Below are 21,359 nucleotides of genomic sequence, written 5' to 3'. Positions count from 1 at the left end.
GGCAACAGTTGGAACATGTCATGAGCGGGGTGTGAGGAGTCTTTTAGGATGTTTTCCACTTTCCTGAGGCAGCGAGAGCTGTGAAGTTCATCCAGGGATTAAAGTGAATGCCTACTCCCGGGAGCAAATCAGGCTCACAGCAGAAACTTCATGGGTTGGAGAGGAAGTGAGGTCACTTGTCTTCCAGCTGTCATCCCTCTGAGCTGTGGATGGAAAAGAAGATGGCGTTAGTGACAGTGACATCTATAGGAGCCCTAACCACATGTGCTGGATAATATGTATAAAAACCTTTAGTGGGGATCAGAGAAAGATTGTGTGCGACTGAATTTATTTCACTCATTTTTCAATATGTACTATATAGGGGGCTACGCTCTAGCCTCTTTGCGGTTCTGCCGTTTTTGTATGAGGATACGGATGTACAATTTAAAAAGGTTTTTATTTTCATGGGAATTGTTACATATGCATAATAGACCTAACTATTTTACATTACAGCGAGTAATTAACCATATTAAAAAATAGTAAAACGTAATAGTTTGAAAATAAATTAGGTTTCATGTTGCGTTAGAGTTATTCGTTGCGTAATACGATTTCGTTCTCTTTGGCTTTGAAATTAACATGCAAATACTTTTTAAACTTACACTTTTACTGTAAAACTTCAGTAAAACAATTTTTCGAGTTAAATTTTCATTAATATAGCACTGAATTTTGATTCTGTGTTTGGACTTTCATCATGACAACGCAAAGTATAACTGCCCGTGATTGAATTTCATTTCTTTCTCTTTTAAATAAAACGACTTGTTTGAATGTTTGGCTCAGAGATTTGTTAATTGTTTTTGCAAAAGCTATTCTAATGGGAAACTGTTAACGTTTTAATACAAATGGCATATCAAGATCTCCTTTGTTGTCTAATGATACCCATAGAAGATGTACTGCATTACCGTTCTTGGATACATCCTTCTTTACAGTAATTTGTGTGGTGGAAGACCGGACGGTGTTAATGGTTGTAGATATTCTTTGGGATTTTGTAAGTTAATGTTTTCATCTTCCGCACGATCACCACCAACTCTTTCAGCAGACTCTATTTATATGTATTAAACCAATTTGCCATTCTGCTGTAGTATAAAAAACAGCAACAACATTTATTTATATAGCACATTTTCATACAAAAAAGTAGCTCAAAGTGCTTTACATAATGAAGAATAGAAAAATACAAAATAAGAAATTAAAATAAGACAGCATTAGTTAATATAGAAAAAGAGTGAGGTCCGATGGCCAGGGAGGACAGAAAAACAAAAAAAACTCCAGACGGCTGGAGAAAAAAATAAAATCTGCAGGGGTTCCAGGCCACGAGACTGCCCATAAATGAAATAGTCCTCTTTGTATTTAGGGTTCTCACGGACGCTCTTGATGATGATGGATTAAAAGCCAGAAGTCTGCATGACCATCACTGTTGGAACATCACAGTGCTTTGAGTAGATGTAAGCCATATAACCGATCGTCATTTTTGGTGTTAATTCGTTTGACTTTATCGTTTCTTGGTGCTAGGATTGCCCATGTAATCATTTTTCTGTTGATAACAGTACCGTTTGCATGGTTGAAAGGAGGGCATGACTTGAAACATTTCTTGGCCAAAGTCTTGTCTCGTGGGACTCGAAAAAACTTCTTTAAAAAAGTCTTGTCTCGTCCAAGAATTTCTTTATATAATAGAGAGATTATTCGTTGGTCACTTTCATTATTTGTTTTATTTATTACTGACTTGGGATCAGGGCTTGAAGTGGGCTTGTACTCTCCAGTATGGAGTAATGGAACTTCTCCAGTTCTTATACAAGCAGTGTTTTTGAGCGGCTCACATCACGCACCCTCATGCTCTCTAATTCCTATGCTTCAAATTCAAGAGTGAACCGCTGCTTAATTAAATAACTTGATCTGAAATGGAGAGTATACTGGTGCACATCGATATCCGCTCTGAATCTGTATGGGGAGGTTGACATCTGGAAGGTAATTACGATTTGGCTTAGCTGAGTCTGAACTCTGTCCAAGCTGATCTTTTATATTTTTTAGCCTGGTTGTTTATAATAACATAACACTTTCTATCCAGTTCAGGTTCATGGAAGGCCAGAGCTAACATTAAGTGTAAGGTAGGAATGAACCCTGGATGGAGTGCCAGTCTATTCCTAAACTCATCCAAACTCTCACGAGGCAAATTTTATATCGTCATTTAACTGAACACGCATGTCTTTGGGGGTGTTAGGAATGTAGGGAGAAGTCAAGCAAAACTACCCCTTTTATTGGCTAACTAAAAAGATTACAATATGCAAGCTTTTGAGGCAACTCAGGCCTCTTCTTCAGAAACTGGTTTTCCCTGTGTTTATACAGTGGTGTGAAAAACTATTTGCCCCCTTCCTGATTTCTTATTCTTTTGCATGTTTGTCACACAAAATGTTTCTGATCATCAAACACATTTAACCATTAGTCAAATATAACACAAGTAAACACAAAATGCAGTTTTTAAATTATGGTTTTTATTATTTAGGGAGAAAAAAAAAATCCAAACCTACATGGCCCTGTGTGAAAAAGTAATTGCCCCCTGAACCTAATAACTGGTTGGGCCACCCTTAGCAGCAATAATTGCAATCAAGCGTTTGCGATAATTTGCAATGAGTCTTTTACAGCGCTCTGGAGGAATTTTGGCCCACTCATCTTTGCAGAATTGTTGTAATTCAGCTTTATTTGAGGGTTTTCTAGCATGAACCGCCTTTTTAAGGTCATGCCATAGCATCTCAATTGGATTCAGGTCAGGACTTTGACTAGGCCACTCCAAAGTCTTCATTTTGTTTTTCTTCAGCCATTCAGAGGTGGATTTGCTGGTGTGTTTTGGGTCATTGTCCTGTTGCAGCACCCAAGATCGCTTCAGCTTGAGTTGACGAACAGATGGCCGGACATTCTCCTTCAGGATTTTTGGTAGACAGTAGAATTCATGGTTCCATCTATCACAGCAAGCCTTCCAGGTCCTGAAGCAGCAAAACAACCCCAGACCATCACACTACCACCACCATATTTTACTGTTGGTATGATGTTCTTTTTCTGAAATGCTGTGTTCCTTTTATGCCAGATGTAACGGGACATTTGCCTTCCAAAAAGTTCAACTTTTGTCTCATCAGTTCACAAGGTATTTTCCCAAAAGTCTTGGCAATCATTGAGATGTTTCTTAGCAAACTTGAGACGAGCCCTAATGTTCTTTTTGCTTAACAGTGGTTTGCGTCTTAGAAATCTGCCATGCAGGCCATTTTTGCCCAGTCTCTTTCTTATGGTGGAGTCGTGAACACTGACCTTAATTGAGGCAAGTGAGGCCTGCAGTTCTTTAGACGTTGTCCTGGGGTCTTTTGTGACCTCTCGGATGAGTCGTCTCTGCACTCTTGGGGTAATTTTGGTCAGCCAGCCACTCCTGGGAAGGTTCACCACTGTTCCATGTTTTGCCATTTGTGGATAATGGCTCTCACTGTGGTTCGCTGGAGTCCCAAAGCTTTAGAAATGGCTTTATAACCTTTACCAGACTGATAGATCTCAATTACTTCTGTTTTCATTTGTTCCTGAATTTCTTTGGATCTTGGCATGATGTCTAGCTTTTGAGGTGCTTTTGGTCTACTTCTCTGTGTCAGGCAGCTCCTATTGAAGTGATTTCTTGATTGAAACAGGTGTGGCAGTAATCAGGCCTGGGGTGGCTACGGAAATTGAACTCAGGTGTGATACACCACAGTTAGGTGATTTTTAACAAGGGGCAATTACTTTTTCACACAGGGCCATGTAGGTTTGGATTTTTTTTTCTCCCTAAATAATAAAAAACATCATTTAAAAACTGCATTTTGTGTTTACTTGTGTTATATTTGACTAATGGTTAAATGTGTTTGATGATCAGAAACATTTTGTGTGACAAACATGCAAAAGAATAAGAAATCAGGAAGGGGGCAAATAGTTTTTCACACCACTATATACACACTAGGACAGATACAACATTGGAAAACCTTTAAGTGAGACATCTTAAATGTAAAAATTTAATAGACCTCTTCTGGCTAGGATTCATTTAGCAAGAGAGGAGAACAATGTATGGTCAAGATCTTTGGATAAGATGACTCTCCAACAAAGTCTTTGGAAGTTTCTGGTAGTTTTCAATACAATGTGAGTCTGTAGACAGGTTGTCTGTGTCAGTCTTAGAGATGGAAACAATCCTCATATCTGTTGTCTCGGTTCAAACCATGTTGTAATGTGTTCAATTTTATCATGAGTTTAACTTCCCATTCTTTTCTCTCTTGCTGAGTTCTGAAGTTGCCCATAAGCCCTGTTACTTTAAAGTCCTTCTTCCAGTGTCCATGGCTGTTGAACATCTGTGTTGCCACATTTAATGTGGAACCTGTGTAAATTCATTCTCCGGTGGAGGGCTTGTCCAGTTTCTCCCACATAGAGTGCAATGTCAGAACATTTCATGCAGAGAATCAGGCGGACCACATTAGATGATCTTCAGGAAAATGATCCCCTTATGCGATGTTCTAGTCGGCAGTGTGGTATAACTACATGGTCTAATAGAAGAAGGAAAGATGTGTGAACTTCACTCCCAGTGTAGCTTGTCATAGGATTTAGGATTGAATTGTTCAGCAGGACTTTTCACACTGCCACCCCGTTTAAAGCAAAATTATATTATATCAATAGAAACACTGCAGTAGGTTAGGGTAGAAAGGTTAAGGGGAAAAAATATGTTTTATAGCAAATTGTGTAAAACATCAATCATTAGGACAGAGGGATCCCAGTAATAATGCAGATTACTGTAGTGCAATACCCACATCACGCTTACACTGAAGTTCATTTCACTTTTGTTTGTAATTTCAGGTGAGACCCTTGCCCTAAAAAAGAGTACTTCTGCAGATGAAGGTTCAAATTGGCCACAGATTGGTGTGAGTGCGAAATCACTAGACAGACAAAGGACTTGCTGTTAAAGTTAGATTAGATTAGATCCATCCACCCATCTATCCAAATAATAAATAAATAAATACAAACAAGTAAATTGGGTGGAAGCATTCACTTGAATGATAGCAGTGGGCAGAAAAGACCCCCAGAGATGCTTCTTAGCACACAGTGGTGGAATGAGCCTGTGGCTAAAGGTCTTCCAAAAGAGCGCCTCCCGGAGGAGATTTTTAATAACAGCATCCAATTTTACCACCATCCTCATCTCCACAACAGCTTCCAGTGTGCCCAAGGTTCGCAAATCATGAAAACTGCAGACATTTTGATAAGTTTATAGGGTCCTTATTGTTACGTGATCAGACTACACTGAAACACTTACTGTGTGTGCTAGTCAACATGTAACTGTAATCCTGTGCTTCAGATGGCGCCACATTATAGTGATGCCGAGCAAAGAGTCACTTTAAAAATAGAAAGACGCACACTTTGTGAGCCACCAATCACAGATGTGGATGAAACTCTCAGAAACCTCTCTTTACTGTCAGCTGACTTCAGCACAGACAGAAGGAGCTGCACCAGTGCCAAAGGAGCCTCAAATGGCCCACAGCTCAACAGACACAAAGACACATAACAAACAACATGCGGGAGATTGCCTTGTCAATACTGATTCGTAAGTGCCATGTCTCTCAAAGCTATACAACATGGAGCAGTCGCTCAGCAGGCTTTCTGTGTACTGCTAACTTCTTTTCTTTTATGTCTTGCAGTTGGAGAGATTCTGCAGGTGTCACTAGGTAGGTCCTGTTTCTACTTTTAGCTTGTTTTGGATTTTGAAGAAGCAGTGAGAACTAAAATGAGGAAGAATGATACTAAAAACATTGGCATTTACACTGAAGCGTATTTTGAGAATAGTGTGAAACTGCATACATCCACTTAAGGAACTCACCAAGACAGCATTCACAGTGCAGTCATACAGCATATGGAACATAATCACCATCCAAGAACACTGCAATTATCAAAACCTAAAATAAAGTGGAACAAGGACATTGTTCTGATTTCCATAAATGATGAGCAATGCTGCTTTCAGATCCTTTATTTCTTTTTACGTTAATGCAAACAAACAGAGCTATTTTTAGTTCCCATTTTAAAACTCTTTATAAATCTACCAATATTAAAACTATTTGCCCAACAGTATACTGCTAACAGCAGGTTTTGCTTTTGATAGAAAAGAGGACAAAAGTGAGGAAAAAAGAAAACTGAAGTAAATGTAAGTATAGATGCAATAATTAATGAAAGAAAAAACGAGGTTATGCCTTGAAGCATCTATGTATTTATTTATTATGTAATTCCTTCCATATTTTTCTATACAGCCAATTTTGTGATTGTTACAACTAAACATAAATGAATATCTATCTATCTATCTATCTATCTATCTATCTATCTATCTATCTATCTATCTATCTATCTATCTATCTATCTATCTATCCTGCCTACTACACTAAAATATCTATCTATCTATCTATCTATCTATCTATCTAATCTATCTATCTATCTATCTCCTGCCCACTACACTAAAATATCTATCTATCTATCTATCTATCTATCTATCTATCTATCCAGCCTACTACACTAAAATATCTATCTATCTATCTATCTATCTATCTATCTATCTATCTATCTATCTATCCATCTATCTATCTATCTATCTATCTATCTATCTATCTATCTATCTATCTATCTATCTATCTGTCTGTCTGTCTGTCTTGCCTACTACACTAAAATATCTATCTATCTATCTATCTATCTATCTATCTATCTATCTATCTATCTATCTATCTATCTATCTATGCCGGAATGCCCTGCTCCTGTCTCATATCATTGTGTTCAAATGTTCACATCACCCGTCCATTTCTGCTGGGGTATAATTTGGTTTATCACAACCCTAATGAAGACAGATAATGTAAAGGAAGTCAGGGGATGGAATTGTGATGCGCACTTTATTTTTCTGATGTTAATCATCAGCACTGTGGTGGTCTGGCACTCAGTCTAGGATGGCTTCCTGCCTTAAGTCTGATGATGCCAAAATATGCATTGACCCACTGCAATCCTGAAATGTATTACTTAGTTTTGAGAATGTAAGTATCATCTTCACATCTTCAATTATGGCCAAGCTTCAAGAAGATCCTTGAATTTTTCTCCCTTTTATTTTGAACAATTATTAATGACGTAATGACAAAACAGAACAGAAGGAACCCTAAATCATTGTGGGACACAAATATACACATAAGATGTTTTCCCACGGCACTGCAGGAACTTTGTTTTCAGGAACCACTGTATGATGTAGGCCCTGGGCCACTTGTGTCCCCTGGACAATTTTTAGTGTTGTGTTCCCACTGCACAGAAGGAACTGTAACCTTTATCCAAAATATGTGAGGTGCAAAAATAAAAGTAATGAAATATGAAGTGAGGTGTGTTCGGCAGTTCACATGGGACCAACATGCCTTATTGCTTCGAAAGAATCGCAAGTTCATGTGGAAGATTATTGCTTTGATGCGGTGCATTTCGTGGCGCTCCATAAGAGGTGGCCATGAAGAGTGGTGTGGTGCGAAGTGCAGCGCTCCATCTCCACTGATAGCTCTCCTTGACGGGCTTGTGAGATGACATCAGTGCTTGTAGTCACCCAATCAGCACAGTTCATTGCCCAAGCCCCAACCACAATAGTTCTTGGCTGGAAAAAGTACCAGGATCTACAAATGTACTGGGGAGGGAATGCTACAAAAGTTGCTGGGTTTCTATAAAGTCCCTGCTCCTGCAGTGGGAAAGCTTCCATTGATAGTTAGTTCGGTGACCCATTTAAGGCCCATGTTTTTCTGTTTATTTAAAAAAGTTAATGATAATCATTAAAAAATCAAAACATTTTTTATAAAGTGCTTTATCTGTGCTCGAAGTGGTTGAGAAATACACGAAAAAAGAAAAATGAAAGCATTAGGAGGACAAGGACCATCTCTAGGACCTGGAAGTGACGTCAAGGGGAGCACCTGGGGCTCAACCGGGTCCTGATAAAAGGGGCCGCCTCCTTCCAGACAATGAGCCAGAGTTGGGAGGAAGGAGACAAAGCTTTTGAGGAGGAGAAGGAAGGAGGTCAAAGAGAAAGAGAAAGAAAGAGAAGAAGAAGAGAAAGAGGAAGAAAGGAAGAGAGTTGGTGAGAGAAGGCATTGTGGTGCTAAAAATAAAAATAAAGGAGAGTGCTTTGGACATCCTGCCGACTACGCCACTGTGAAAGCTGGCCCGGACACACACAGACGGACATCTTAAGTTCACCCAACACACCGTTTATTTACAATATTTACAAGTTTGTAGTGCATCAACCCCAGTGCCTCTTGCACCGATTCCCCCAAAGTCCAGGGCTCACAGTCTCTGTGCCTTCTCTTCCTGGCTGCCTCCAGTCCTCTCCCCAGCTCTGTCTCGCTACCTCCCGACATCCACCAATGACTGAAGGGAGGCCTCTTATGGGAACCCGGATGGGCTCCAGCTGTTTCCCGGCAATTAGAGTTGGCCACACCCCTGTGTGGCAGAAGTGCCGGCTGCGCACCCGGAAGCCATCCGGGTGTCCCCTGTCGTCTTCCCCCCGGCACTTCCTGGTGTGGCGGAAGTGCCGGCTCCCGGGATAAATAGGCACTGGGGCGCCGCCTGGCGGTGGCCACAGGTCCCTACAGGGCTGGGCTTCCAAGCCCCCTACCCGAGGCCTCCTGCATAACCAGGACGGACGCCCCCTTGCAGTCTGGAGGAGGCAGAAGCCCTCCTCTCGTCCTCCTGGGCTGGAGCCCGGCCGGGGACCACAATATATAAAATCCAACGTCTGACTGTCTTTTCACGAAAGAACTACTTAACAGATGTAGATCGGGTTTTGTTCTATAATTTGCAGAACATTCCGGTTGACTTTGTGACTTCTCTCATCGCGCTAAGTATTAGTTTGCTTGCGGTACCGATTTATTTACGTGAATCTGATAGACATGCGGCGGGCCGAGGAGAGGGGGAAGCGTGACGTCAAGAGTAGGAAGTCGGTCTACCTCTGCGTTTTGGAGTGTAACTTGCCTCCGCTTAGCTAGAGATACCTTTTTGTTTATTGATTTTTAAAGTTTGTCCTGTTTCACTACTATGTGGGTGGCGCCGTGGGGGATGACTAGTTGAAAATAAATTCTAAAGCCCAAAATTGATTCTAATATTAGAAATAAAGAAATGTACAATAATGAGATGTCATGACAAAAGTTTATTTCCGTACAGCTTTTCTAAGTTAAAGAAAATTTACTACAATATGTGATAATTGTTTTCTCTCCCTTATTCTTAACACATCCATCTAAAACTTTACGAGCTTGATGGACTAAATGGTTCTGTCTCATTTGTCTTAAATTGTACAAAATACATTAAGTAAAGCCAGGCCTTATCTGATTGATGCAAGCTTTTTTTAAGTATTCTTTAACAAGTCAAGGCCTGGCCTTCATACACATGATAACATCTGTACACTCACAAATAGCAATGTCAGCTCGAAAGAAATGTGCAAAGTCGAGCTGATTTTCTTTTTTGGACTACTGAGTGTTTCCGCTTGGTGACCACCTTCTGAAATATTTGAGCTGCAACTACAGCAGCCACTATGCAACGCACTTTCAGTTCTCAGATATTCTCTCCATGGCTTCTAAACTTTTCATTTTGGTTATGGCACAGTCATTAGTTATCTTAAACCAATCTTTACATTCTTGCAGAGCTCATCCACCCGGGGAAAATCGCAGCCAACAAAGAAGTGGTCCAAGAAGGCGAGACGGTCACCCTGAAATGTCTGCTCACTGCTTATCACCGCAGACAACACGAGCAGTACAGGGTCTACCTGCTGCAGAACGGGCGACAGGTCCAGCATGACATGGGCTCTAGCAGTCTGGGTGGTGCCAATTTCAAGATAGAACAAGTCACCTTGGAGAAGGCTGGACGTTACGAATGTGTCTACAGCCAGGAGAGTGTGGAGCTGCTGCAAGGGGCAGCCGGGAGCAATTCAGTAAACCTCGAGGTGAAAGGTGAGGTGGAGGACTTTTTATGCTTGTGAGTAGAGAGCCAACACCAAAGTTGGTAGAGTGTGGGAGGGCAGCGTGGTGGTGCTGCTGTCTCAAAGTAAGCAGACCAGAGTTCACATCCCAGGTCTTGCCTGCATGGAGTCTGCATGTTCTCCTCGTGTCTGTGTGAGTTTCCTCTGTGTACTCTCTGTTGTTTCCTCCCACAATCCAAAGACATGCATATTAAGTGAATTGATTGATGCTTAATTGTATAATATGTGTGTGTGTGTGTGTTCTGTGATGGTCTGTGTGATATAAGGCGCTATATTGGTGCCGACCTGACACAGACTGATACGGAGGCACGTATAAAATAACACACAACTGTTTATTTTCTTTAGCTGGAGGGCATGTCTTCCCCGTAATCCTTCCAGCCACAACACAGTCCCAAACACAACCAAAACACTCCCTTCTGGCACCATCACTCCTCCATGGCAACCTCGTCCTCTTCCTCCCGGTTCCAGCCACTGAGTGGTGGTGGCTGGCCCCTTTTATACCCCACCCGGAAGGGTTCCAGGTGCTTGACCACCTGGTTCCAATTGCACCTCTGGGTGGAGCTGAAGATTTGTCCAACTGGGCTGTGGAGTCCATGTAGCACCCCCTGGTGGCCACCCCAGAGCCCAACAGGACTGTGGAGAACTCCATCTCCCATGAAGCCATGTGGGAAACTGAGGCACCATCGTCAGCCAGGGAGGTTGCCACCAAGTGTCCTGGGGGAGGTACTGAGACGCCCATGGTTGCTCCCCCAGAACATATGTAGAAGGGGCATCCCGGCTGGGCATGGGAGCCGGCTGCCCGTCACAACTGCCACCATGTCCAAGGTTTGATCCTGCCTTGCATCTTATGCTGGCTGGGATAGGCTCCAGTGCTCCCACAACCCTGGTCAAGACTAAGCGGGTTAGACAATGGCATGACACGGGTTGTGAGAATCTTATTCATGCCTTGCGTAAATTGTGTCCCACTCCACACAACCTTCTAATAAGATGTTATGTTATGAAAGAGCTGTTTACATTTTTTTTTATCATTATTATTATTGTTTTGGGTTCAAGTTGTTCATTTAAAATGATTTCCTAGATAATAATATTGGGAGACAGGTGGATTCTGGTTAGGAGCAATTTTTAATGTCAGCTTTTTTTCCACAAGTGTTGTGGTATTTTTTTTCATAGTTAAAACTGATGAAGCAATGGTAGTGCTGCTGCCTTGCAGTGAGAGGTTCAGGGTTTGCATCCTGGGTCCTCCCTGTGTGGAGTTTGCATGTTGTCCCTTTGTCAGTGTGGGTCACCCACTGGAAAACGTCATGCAGGTTAGGTGGATTGGTGAGCCTAAAATGGCCCTAATGTGTGGATGGAGTGTGTGTGTGTGTGTGTGCTTGCCCTGTGATGGACTGGCACCCTGTCCAAGGATGTTGTTCCTACCTTGTGCCCTATGCTAGCTGGGGTAGACACCAGTGCCCTCCTGCGACTCTACTCAGAATAAAGTGGTTTAGAAAATGACTCACAGCAAACAGTAAATTCACCACCAGATTTAGGTTTAAACTAAACAAACTCTAGCTTAGGGCCTTTCGAAAATATTTCATCACCGTTTCACATACTGTGATAAAATCCCTGCACAGGACCCTCAGTAACTGATAAAAAATACACTTTATTGCTGCATGCAAGTACTGAACTACTGCGGTTGTTTGGCGACCTGCCCGGGGTTTGTTCCCTGTGTTGGCTGGCATTGGCTCCGGCAGACCCCCGTGACCCTGTAGTTAGGATATAGTGGGTTGGATAATGGATGGATGGATGGGTGGATGGATCTAATCTAATCTAACTTTAACAGCAAGCCCTTCGTCTGTCTAGTGATTACGCACTCACACCAATCTGTGGCCAATTTGAACCTTCATCTGCAGAAGTACTCTTTTTTAGGGCAAGGGTCTCACCTGAAATTACAAACAAAAGTGAAATGAACTTCAGTGTAAGCGTGATGTGGGTATTACACTACAGTAATCTGCATTATTACTGGAATCCCTCTATCCTAATGATTGATGTTTTACACACACACTACCCACAAGTTTACTCAACGTTTGATAGAAAATCCATTTTGTGTAAGTGATAGTAAAAATGAGACCCTCATTAATTTCTCAATAATGACAGCGCAATATGCCCACCTCTCCAAGCATGCCAGCCTGTTGGACTTGCAAATAATTACAAGTGCTGTCAATGCCTTCACACTGCAGGGCTGCATGTATTAATAAGCAAATGTCTTTGATTGGACAGAATAGCATGACCAATAGAATTTGTCCATTATTAAGATATTTAGACTGTAATGTGCAATAGGAATTGTATGCAAGACTTTGCATAAGGGAAGAAGGTGCTGCATTATTTTCCTAAACAATGTATGTCCTGATGCTTATTCTTGAAGTTCTATTAGTACAACCCGGGTGGCATGGTGTCGCAGTGGGTAGCGGTGCTGCCTCGCAGTTAGAAGACCAGGTCCTGCCTGCGTAGAGTTTGCATGTTCTCCCTGTGTCTGCGTGGGTGTCCTCCCACAGTCCAAAGACATGCAGGTTAGGTGTGTTGGCGATTCTAAATTGTCCCGTGTGTGTGTGTCCTGTGGTGGGCTGGCGCCCTGCCCGGGGTTTGTTTCCTGCCTTGCACCCTGTGTTGGCTGGGATTGGCTCCAGCAGACCCCCGTGATAGACCCCGGGTTGGATAATGGATGGATGGATGGATAGCACAACCCTTCCTCCTGTTACATTTCTTCTTCTTCTTGCGAAGTTCACTTGTTACGCATACAGTACTTATTACCTGTTAACACTTACCAAATCGTGCTTCTTCTGCTTCATTTAACTTAGGGACTCACCATGGCCTAATCCAGCCCTGTGAAAACTCAGATAATTTATCATAGCAGTGTAGTGGACATCAGCTCCTTGGGGATCTATAGATTGCACTTTGATGCTATAGAAACAACAAGCCATGTTGGACTGAGTAACCTTGTGTTGTCAAAACCATTTACAGTATGTAGTCACCTGTCTTTTCATTTTACAGACTGTCATTTATTTGTTTTCTTTTTAGAGCTGCACAGTTTTCTCACCCTAAAGGAAGAAAAACATAAAACACCCCGAGGCCTGGATGCCATCTTTAAATGCATCATACCCCATGAGAAAAGAGAAATTATATTAACAAAGCCCGATGGGGGCTATTTTGAACTTTACCGGGATAAGGTGCTACTATCCCGACAGCAGATGCAGAGCATACCGGCCGTAAATTTCTACTTTAAAAACATTACCCAAACTTTTGTGGGCTCCTATGAATGCGTTTACAGAACTGACAGCAACTTCACTAGGAGGAGTCGGCCCGTCTTCTTCACTTACGCAGGTGAGCTTGTGATGACTCTTACCGGTTTATGGGAGCTGTGGAAAACTACTAGCACAAAGACACCTTAACATTGTGTAACTATCATTCCTTGGTCTTACACATTAATGTATCAATATTTTTTCACCATGTTATGCTGCTTAATGTTTTATTAATTGAATAAGGGATATTGCGTTGAGAAAATATTCACTTTTATACGTGTTTTCACTTTGTGACTTTTCACATTAAACATAACAGTACAAGTCTCATGATAGACTACCTGATTTCCCTTTAATCTTTTATTGTTGCTCTCTCTGCTTTGAGGTGTTTGTTTGTCTTTCTTTATTTTACAGTTCATTTTTATCACCTTAAAGTGAAGGTCAAGGTAAATTTCATAATCAAAAAATCAAATAATAAGAACACTAAGGGGAGTATTCCTTTGATCTTCATTTACTTTTTAACTTTACCTGAGGCATACACATTTCCAAACATAAAAGCTTTGTACTGCATCAAGACTTTATTACAAGTATTACAAAAGACCTCTCCAATCAGTTTATACCTTTTTAATTCTATATGATAACTCTTTTCAATAAATGCTAATTACATTGAAAAATTCTAACCAGTCGCTCGTATATATACATCCATTCAACCCGCTATATCCTAACTACAGGGTCATGGGGGTCTGCTGGAGCCAATCCCAGCCAACACAGGGCGCAAGGCAGGAAACAAACCCTGGGCAAGGCGCCAGCCCACTGCAGGGCACAGACACACACACACCCAGCACACACTAGGGATTTAGGATCGTCAATGCACCTAACCTAACCTAACCCACGCAGACACGGGGACAACATGCAAACTTCATGCAGAGAGGACCCGAGAGCAAACCTGGGTCTCCTAACTGCGAGGCAGCAGCACTACCACTGCGCAACCATGCCGCCCAACTCCTATATATATTTAAATAATTATAAATAAAAGCACTTTTGCACTTCTTGCACCATCCCCTTGCTTCATTGTTGTGCCTCACCATCCAGCTCATCGGTGACATAACCAATGGTGTTGGGTTTAGAGCTCCCTGAAGCAAGATGGGAGCATGGAGCGGAACCACCATCGTCACAGGCCTGCCTCACACACGCGTCTGCCTCGGGGCGTAACCTTAACTCCGCTTAGTCAGGAAACGAGAAAATTACTTAATGGATTTAGATCTTTGTTTTTTCTATAATTTGCTTGAACATTCTGGTTGATTTTGCAACTTCTCCCATTGCTCTAAGTATCATAATTCGCTTGCAGGAGCGATATATTAGCGGTAATCCGAGGCAGAGACTGTGGGCTGAGGGGATGAAGAGTGACATCAGGGGTAGGAAGCTGGGCAGGCCCTCCTCACTGCCCTGTTTCATTAATACACGGGCAAAGCCACGGAGGATGGCTAGTATATACAGCATATATCACAACGGTGAGTACACCCCTCACATTTTTGTAAATATTTTATTATATCTCGTCTTGGGGCATCTTTTCATTGGGCACAACTTAGACATTTTTCACTTAGGGGTGGACTCACTTTTGTTGCCAGCAGTTTAGACATTAATGGCTGTGTGTTGAGTTATTTTGAGGGGACAGCATATTTACACTGTTATATAAGCTGTACACTGACTACTTTACATTGTATCAAAGTGTCATATCTTCAGTGTCGTCCCATGAAAAGATATAATAAAATATTTACAAAAATGTGAGGGGTGTACTCACTTTCGTGAGATACTGTATAAAATATATATATTGTGGTCAGGTGCAGGAATGACAGACCGGCAAGTAATGATATGGACCACCAAAAGTGAAGTTTTACCCTTCATGGCGTTAAGCTGGCCTGGTTTAGGGCTAAGAAAAAAGAACAAAAATTTGAGCAACGTTCTCTTTGGTAGTCACTTACGGGAGGCTGTCTAGCAGCAAATGGAAAATAACGCCTCTTTCCGGGAGTCCAGTGGCTTTACTCTCGTGGGACCTGAAGGGGCAGAGTCAGGTGCCCTCTATGGGTTCATTACATACCGAGATGATCCACAGACATGCATGTGTGACTATATATATATATATATATATTGTGGAAATGGACCCGGACACAGACAGCCCGAGGACAGCGTTTCTTCACCCAACACACGTTTTATTTACAAATATATTTACATTATTTTAAGTGCACACCCAGTGCGTCCAGCACCGATCCCCCAAAATGCAGGCCTCACAGTCACAAATTGCCTTCCTTCTGGAGTCATCCCTGAGGGTTCAAGGCTATATAAGCGCCTCTCTCGAGCTCCGTCCTCTTCCACCCGACTCTTCCTGTTGAGGCCTCGAAAGGGAGGCGACTCCCTGTAAAAACAACCCAGATGGGCTCCAGCTGCTTTCCCGGCATTCCCAAAGCGGACACACCCCCGTGTGGTGGAAGTGCCGGCTGCGCATCCGGAAGCCCTCCGGGTGTCCCCAGTCTTCTTCTCCCCAGCACTTCCTGGTGTGGCGGAAGTGCTGGGCTCCAGGTTTCTTCAGGCACCGGGCGCCGCCTGGCGGTGGCCAGGGTTGGCCCCTACAGGGTTGGCCCCCAACACAACCAGGGCAGTCGCCCTCCTCGCGGTCTGGAGGAGGCAGAAGCCACATGCGACTATATATATATAGTAATAAGAAGCAGAGAGATAGTAAAGAATGTTGAGGCATCAGTGGGCAAACCGTGTATAACTGGCTTTAGGAAAGAAAACAAAACACATTTAATAGCATTAACAACGACATCTTTTCAGACTGGAGTCTGGTTCTGACTGCTCAAAAATGTTGACTTCCGGCAGGAAGAGGTGGGTCCAGGCTGAGCGACACCAGAAGTGATGTCAGTGGTAGAAAAGCTGTCAGTCTTCTGTCCTGCAGAGGGAGGAAAAGAGAAGGCAATGTAACACAACGCCAACCCCTGGAGCGGTGGAGAATTACTAACATCAGAGCCCTTAAACTGTCCCTTAAGTCCACGCACACATGACACTATATATCGGAAAAGTAGGAAGGAGTAAAACATTTTGTAAAGCTGATGATGCAACAGTCTGCATTTTCCTAAAGTCTGTAGGTAATGAAGGTGATGGGGATAAACACACACTCTCTAAAGTTTTCAAAGGAGAGGGCTGGGTTGAAATATTGAATGTTTTTCATGATTTATTAAATATAACTTAAAACTGTGTTTTGCAATTCAGAAGCAGAGAATGTAACCGAAAGCAACACCTCAGGAGAAACAAGCTCAGGTAAGATGCACTTTACATCACCATTTAATCAATCGACAAGGAGAAGTACTTGAGCGGTCAAGTAGCTAATCAATGGATTAAACCACTAAGCTAATGAACACATTAACCTGTCATTTTATTTTCTATCAGTAACGGCACACTGCATTACACTTCACTTGAACATTCCTAGTTTTCCTCCTCTTTCTCTGTACATTTATAATTCGTTTGCTCAGAGGTTGATGCGCTTACTGCTTCCTGAGCAGCTCTTCTTCTCTCCACACTAGCCTTCTTCTCTTCTTTTGTCAACATCTTTTCACGTTAAAACTGATTAAGTTAGTGTTTGTATTGCAATTACTGAGTATGTTTTCCTTAATTTTTCACTTAAGCTGGCACTTAAGTCTTCCGTCTGCCTCAAGAATGATTTAAGATATGAAGAGGCAGATGAAGTGACAGCAAAGGTGGTAGCAATGAGAACTGCGCCCGTACACATGCAACACATCGCCTCCCTGCTGGCTGCTGCCGAGAGTTGATTCTGCAATAAAATAAAATAAAAATAAAAAGAGGAATAACCTTGGAGGTCAAGCATCACCCCAAAAGCGGATATTAGACATCACATCGTATATGTGTACCAAGTTTCAGGTCAATAGGCCAAACGGTATGCGAGCTACAGGTGACTTAAAATCCTGGACAGACAAACGAACAGCCACGGCAGCGTATTATATAAGAAAGATTAGTTAATTTTTTTATATTTTGCACTTTAAAGTGTCTAAGTTAACTCCTCTCTTTCATTTTTATGAAGAATGGAAGAGTCCTTTTATTTATTTTTTTTTAAATATAATGTGGTCCTCATAAGTTTTTATAATGAAAAGCCCCTCGGTGACAATCAATATCGTAACTGGTAACTATTGAGGCAGCAGTCCTCTGTAAAAATAAATAAATGAATATTCTAGATTTATCTGCTTTCTCTCTAGTTAGCTAACTGGAGGAGTATTAACTGAATTTGGGTAAAACATTCATCCAATTAAGCAAATTAACAGCAACAAAGGGACATATTTTGAAGAGTATGACATTTTGCTCGAAGTCGGTAAGACCAACACAATTCCTATAAATAAAATGCAGTCAGCAGTGGTGACAGCCAGGTTTGTATGACGTGAAGGTGGTGGCAGGGAGGTGAAGCGTGGTGCTCCCCGTTTAGCATGCAGAACACAGAATAACTAATTATTAGAAACATGCAGATGTGCCAAAACTGGGGGGCTGTACAGTTAAAAGCGATCAGAATTAATAATAGCACCCTGAAGACGTATTCAGTCCCCATCTCACACATTCAAAGAGTGGGGAAGCTGGCTGGCACTTTGTGTATCAGAAAACCCAACGTTTTTTCCCCTGAGAAAACATAACATATTTGGGGTCTGCTTCAATAATACGAGTAATTATTGGATGATTTTTCAGAGATAACATCACAAAAAACATACCCCCCATAGATAGCATCAGCATTCATTTAAGACCAAACACTCTTAAAAATAAAAATGCCTGAGTGGTTCCTCAAAGAAACATCCACATGAAGGTTCCAGTAGGACTTTCTGTTTTATTAGATTTGTAACTAGTTCCATAAACACTGAGGAATAGACGAGAACAGATTCGTGCAATATCACAAGGCAGATCTCTTGCTGTCTACAAGAACACAAGCTAAGTTCAGGTCTTCTTGATCCGTCACCATCCTAGAAGTAGCCTGCTATACCCTCTTAAAAATGGAGGTGTTCTTCAGAGCGATGCCACAGGGCAACCACTTTTGGTTCCCTAAAGTCCCGTCTATATGAAGGATCCAGAATTAACCTTTATTAATTTATGTCTATAACAGGCTCCATACAGTAAATAGCCGTGAATAGATGGTAACAGATTTATGAAACATCAACGGGTTCCTGATTTTAAAAGGAATCTCACTGCATACAAAAATAAAAGCTAAATTCAGGTTTTCTTGATCTATTAGTGTCCTGCTAGGTAGCCTACCAAACATTAAAGGTTTCAGTTTTTTCCCTACATATAAGAAAATTTTTCAAAGCACATATGCAGAGAACCCTTCCCAGAATGAAATGGTGCTTGGTCAAGCAATAGTTCTATGTGGAACCACTCAACCCAGTAAAGAACCATAAAGTGCCATTAAAGAACCAGCAATTTTAAGAGTGGACATTTCTGTTTTTTCCACGAATTAGGAACCTTTTCAAAGCTAAAAAAACCTATGCATATGCAAAGAACCTTTGTGAGAATGAAAAGGCTATCATCAGAGCTATTAAAGATCCGCCAATTTTAAGAGTGTCTGACAATATTGCACATGCCATAGAAATTCTGAAATTAGTTCCAATGATATATGAAGACTTAAAACTGGATGAATGTCCATTTCATTGAGTAGTGGAAGGCTTGCAATGGGTGTGATCTTCGGAGAAAAAGTCTTGGACTTAAACAGTTCTTGTAAGATAAGAGGAGCTCTTTATTGCTGAATCAAATGTAATTGCCATACACCACATGCTCCAATTTCCTACAATGCAATGGAAACAAAATAATAAAAAATAAATAAATACATTATGCATAGCATACAACATATCACATACGGTATATTATTTGTTATGTTACAATCTGTTGTTGTGATTGACTGCTCTATCAGGTGACACGTTTTATTGGATTATAATAACTGTTTATTGAACAATTAGTCACAATATTTTTAAGCATATGAACAGTTGATTCAGTATGTATTTTTTTTTATTTCACATTTTTAGGATATGCAACATTCTTTCCCTACCTAGATTAACCACACATTCAACATTAATTTCCGCAAGCTCACTTCAGTTTATGGGACAGATTTAGCCATTACGTGTGTGAACAGCCATAAACAATCCAGACTCGTGCATCACCTTCCCAGCAGTACCTTTGAGCTTTACAGGAACGGAGGGCTGGTTTCTTCACAGGCTACTGGAAACTCCTCAACCGGCATCTTCTACTTGAAAAACATCAACCAAAGCCACAGTGGAAATTATCAATGTGCTTACAGAGAAACTCCAGGCCTGAGCCAACGGAGTCCCTCAATTTATTTTGAAATCACAGGTGAGCATCTGGCGTACAGTGCATGTGTAACTTATGGCTGCTCATGGAGTCAATGGCACTTAATGCAGAATTCAAAATTCAAATCTAGGATGCTGAATATATATACATATATATATATATATATATATATATATATATACAAAGTATATATATATATATTGTGGAGGATTGCCGGCTTTTGGTTCGGGTCATCACCCCCAGGCCACCAGGAGGAGCTCTCCCGACAGCAGGATCTTGCCCCGAGGTCCAGCAGGGCCTCATGGACTTTGTAGTGTTTATACAAAGCCCTGCTGGATACCTTGGGGGCCACCAGGAGTCGTTGTAAGGGGGCTTGTGGGCTCTTTTGTGCCTTATGACCCGGGAGTACGTCATGGTCACGTGGCGGGAATGAACGACGTGCTCCTGGGGTGAAGAAAAGGACTGTTTGCCCTGACCCGGAAGGAATAAGGAACTATGGTCTGATTGGACAGGAACGCCTCCTGGTCAGGGGCTATAAAAGGACTAGAAACCAGTCCAGACACTGACCTGAGCTGGGAGGTAGAGGAGCAAGTGTCTGGGCTAAGAGGAGAGTTTGTTAGAAGACTTATTGTGAGTTTATGAGTAGTGTGGAAGGTGCTTGGTGCACTGTTAAAAATAATAAAGACTCTTGGACTTTTATCCGGTGTCTGGAGTTGTACCTGAGGGTTCAAGGGAGCACTAGTGCCCCTTACTACCACACACATATATATATATATATATATATATATATACTAGCAAAATACCAGCTTACTTGGCAAGTACTACATTAAAATTTTTATTAAGAAGAAAATGTAACCTTTTTAAACTGAGGGAAAATATGCCAATACTTATTTGTTAAGGATCTCTTTGTATACCATGTTGTCAGTTTGGCCCTCCGGTTGTAATATGACCAAGCTGTGCGCTGAGCTTACTCTTGAGCATGTAACGTACAGTCGGCCGTGTGAACAGTAATCTTGTTTCAAATCTCACAGCTTGGATTGCTGCTGTCATAATCGGTTTGAGTTTCATGGTTTGATTCAATTACGACAGTATTTGCAGGAGTTGTTGTGTTGAAGTGACATTCGGCATCTGTCAAGCGTTGTAAGCACACAACCAATTTCATCGATAAAATCACATCCAGCTTTTGAGAGTTTAAACATTCATAACCATCAAAGTGTCCACTACTGAAATCGTCACCTGTCAATCTAAGATTTTTAAGAGGCATTGGCGGTTGTCGAAAGGTGTAAAATATTTGGCCAATTCGGTACACTTGAAAGTGACAACCGAACAATTCAGCGGCAGCCATCAACTCACATATAAAACAGCGGAGAAGCCGTGGATTAAACAAAAAGGCTGTAGTTATCAGTAGGGAGACGTGAATCCCGTGGCGATGCAAGGAAGGGAATGTAGAGACTGGAGTGACGGACGGTCTTATATAGGCAGGCAGCGAACAACGTGGGAGGGGTTGGGATGGGGGACCCAACGCTGCCTCACACGGTGACTGAGCTGTAGGCTATGGACGTATATATGTATGTAAGTAGGATTCAGTTAGCGTTGGGAAGCCGTGTACCAAATTTGTTGAAGATGGGCCTATAAGTAACAAAGACTGTTGAAAAGTTCAATATGGCGGCTGACAGTGGCATCATACC

At 41.7% G+C, this 21,359-nt stretch overlaps 1 protein-coding gene across 3 annotated transcripts in view; it reads left to right on the top strand.

Moving 5' to 3' along the window:
* The first annotated feature begins 5,308 nt into the window (after positions 1-5,308).
* LOC120536190 overlaps positions 5,309-21,359 on the top strand; it is a 29,954-nt gene continuing 13,903 nt past the window's right edge. The window contains exons 1-6 of one of the 3 annotated variants that reach the window (XR_005635058.1): positions 5,309-5,623; positions 5,718-5,744; positions 9,711-10,016; positions 13,106-13,408; positions 16,591-16,638; positions 19,389-19,713. Coding sequence is in view for 2 of the 3 variants with exons in the window: in XM_039764522.1 (XP_039620456.1) it covers positions 5,593-5,623; positions 5,718-5,744; positions 9,711-10,016; positions 13,106-13,408; positions 16,591-16,638 (715 nt within the window). In the remaining variant the exon portion in view is untranslated. The remainder of the gene's footprint in view (positions 5,624-5,717; positions 5,745-9,710; positions 10,017-13,105; positions 13,409-16,590; positions 16,639-19,388; positions 19,714-21,359) is intronic. The other 2 variants (XM_039764522.1, XM_039764523.1) reach the window with 2 other exon arrangements.

This window comes from Polypterus senegalus, chromosome 10, assembly GCF_016835505.1.
Source record: "Polypterus senegalus isolate Bchr_013 chromosome 10, ASM1683550v1, whole genome shotgun sequence".
Classification (NCBI taxonomy): Eukaryota; Metazoa; Chordata; class Cladistia; order Polypteriformes; family Polypteridae; genus Polypterus; species Polypterus senegalus.
This window is presented reverse-complemented; position numbering and strand designations above follow the sequence as displayed.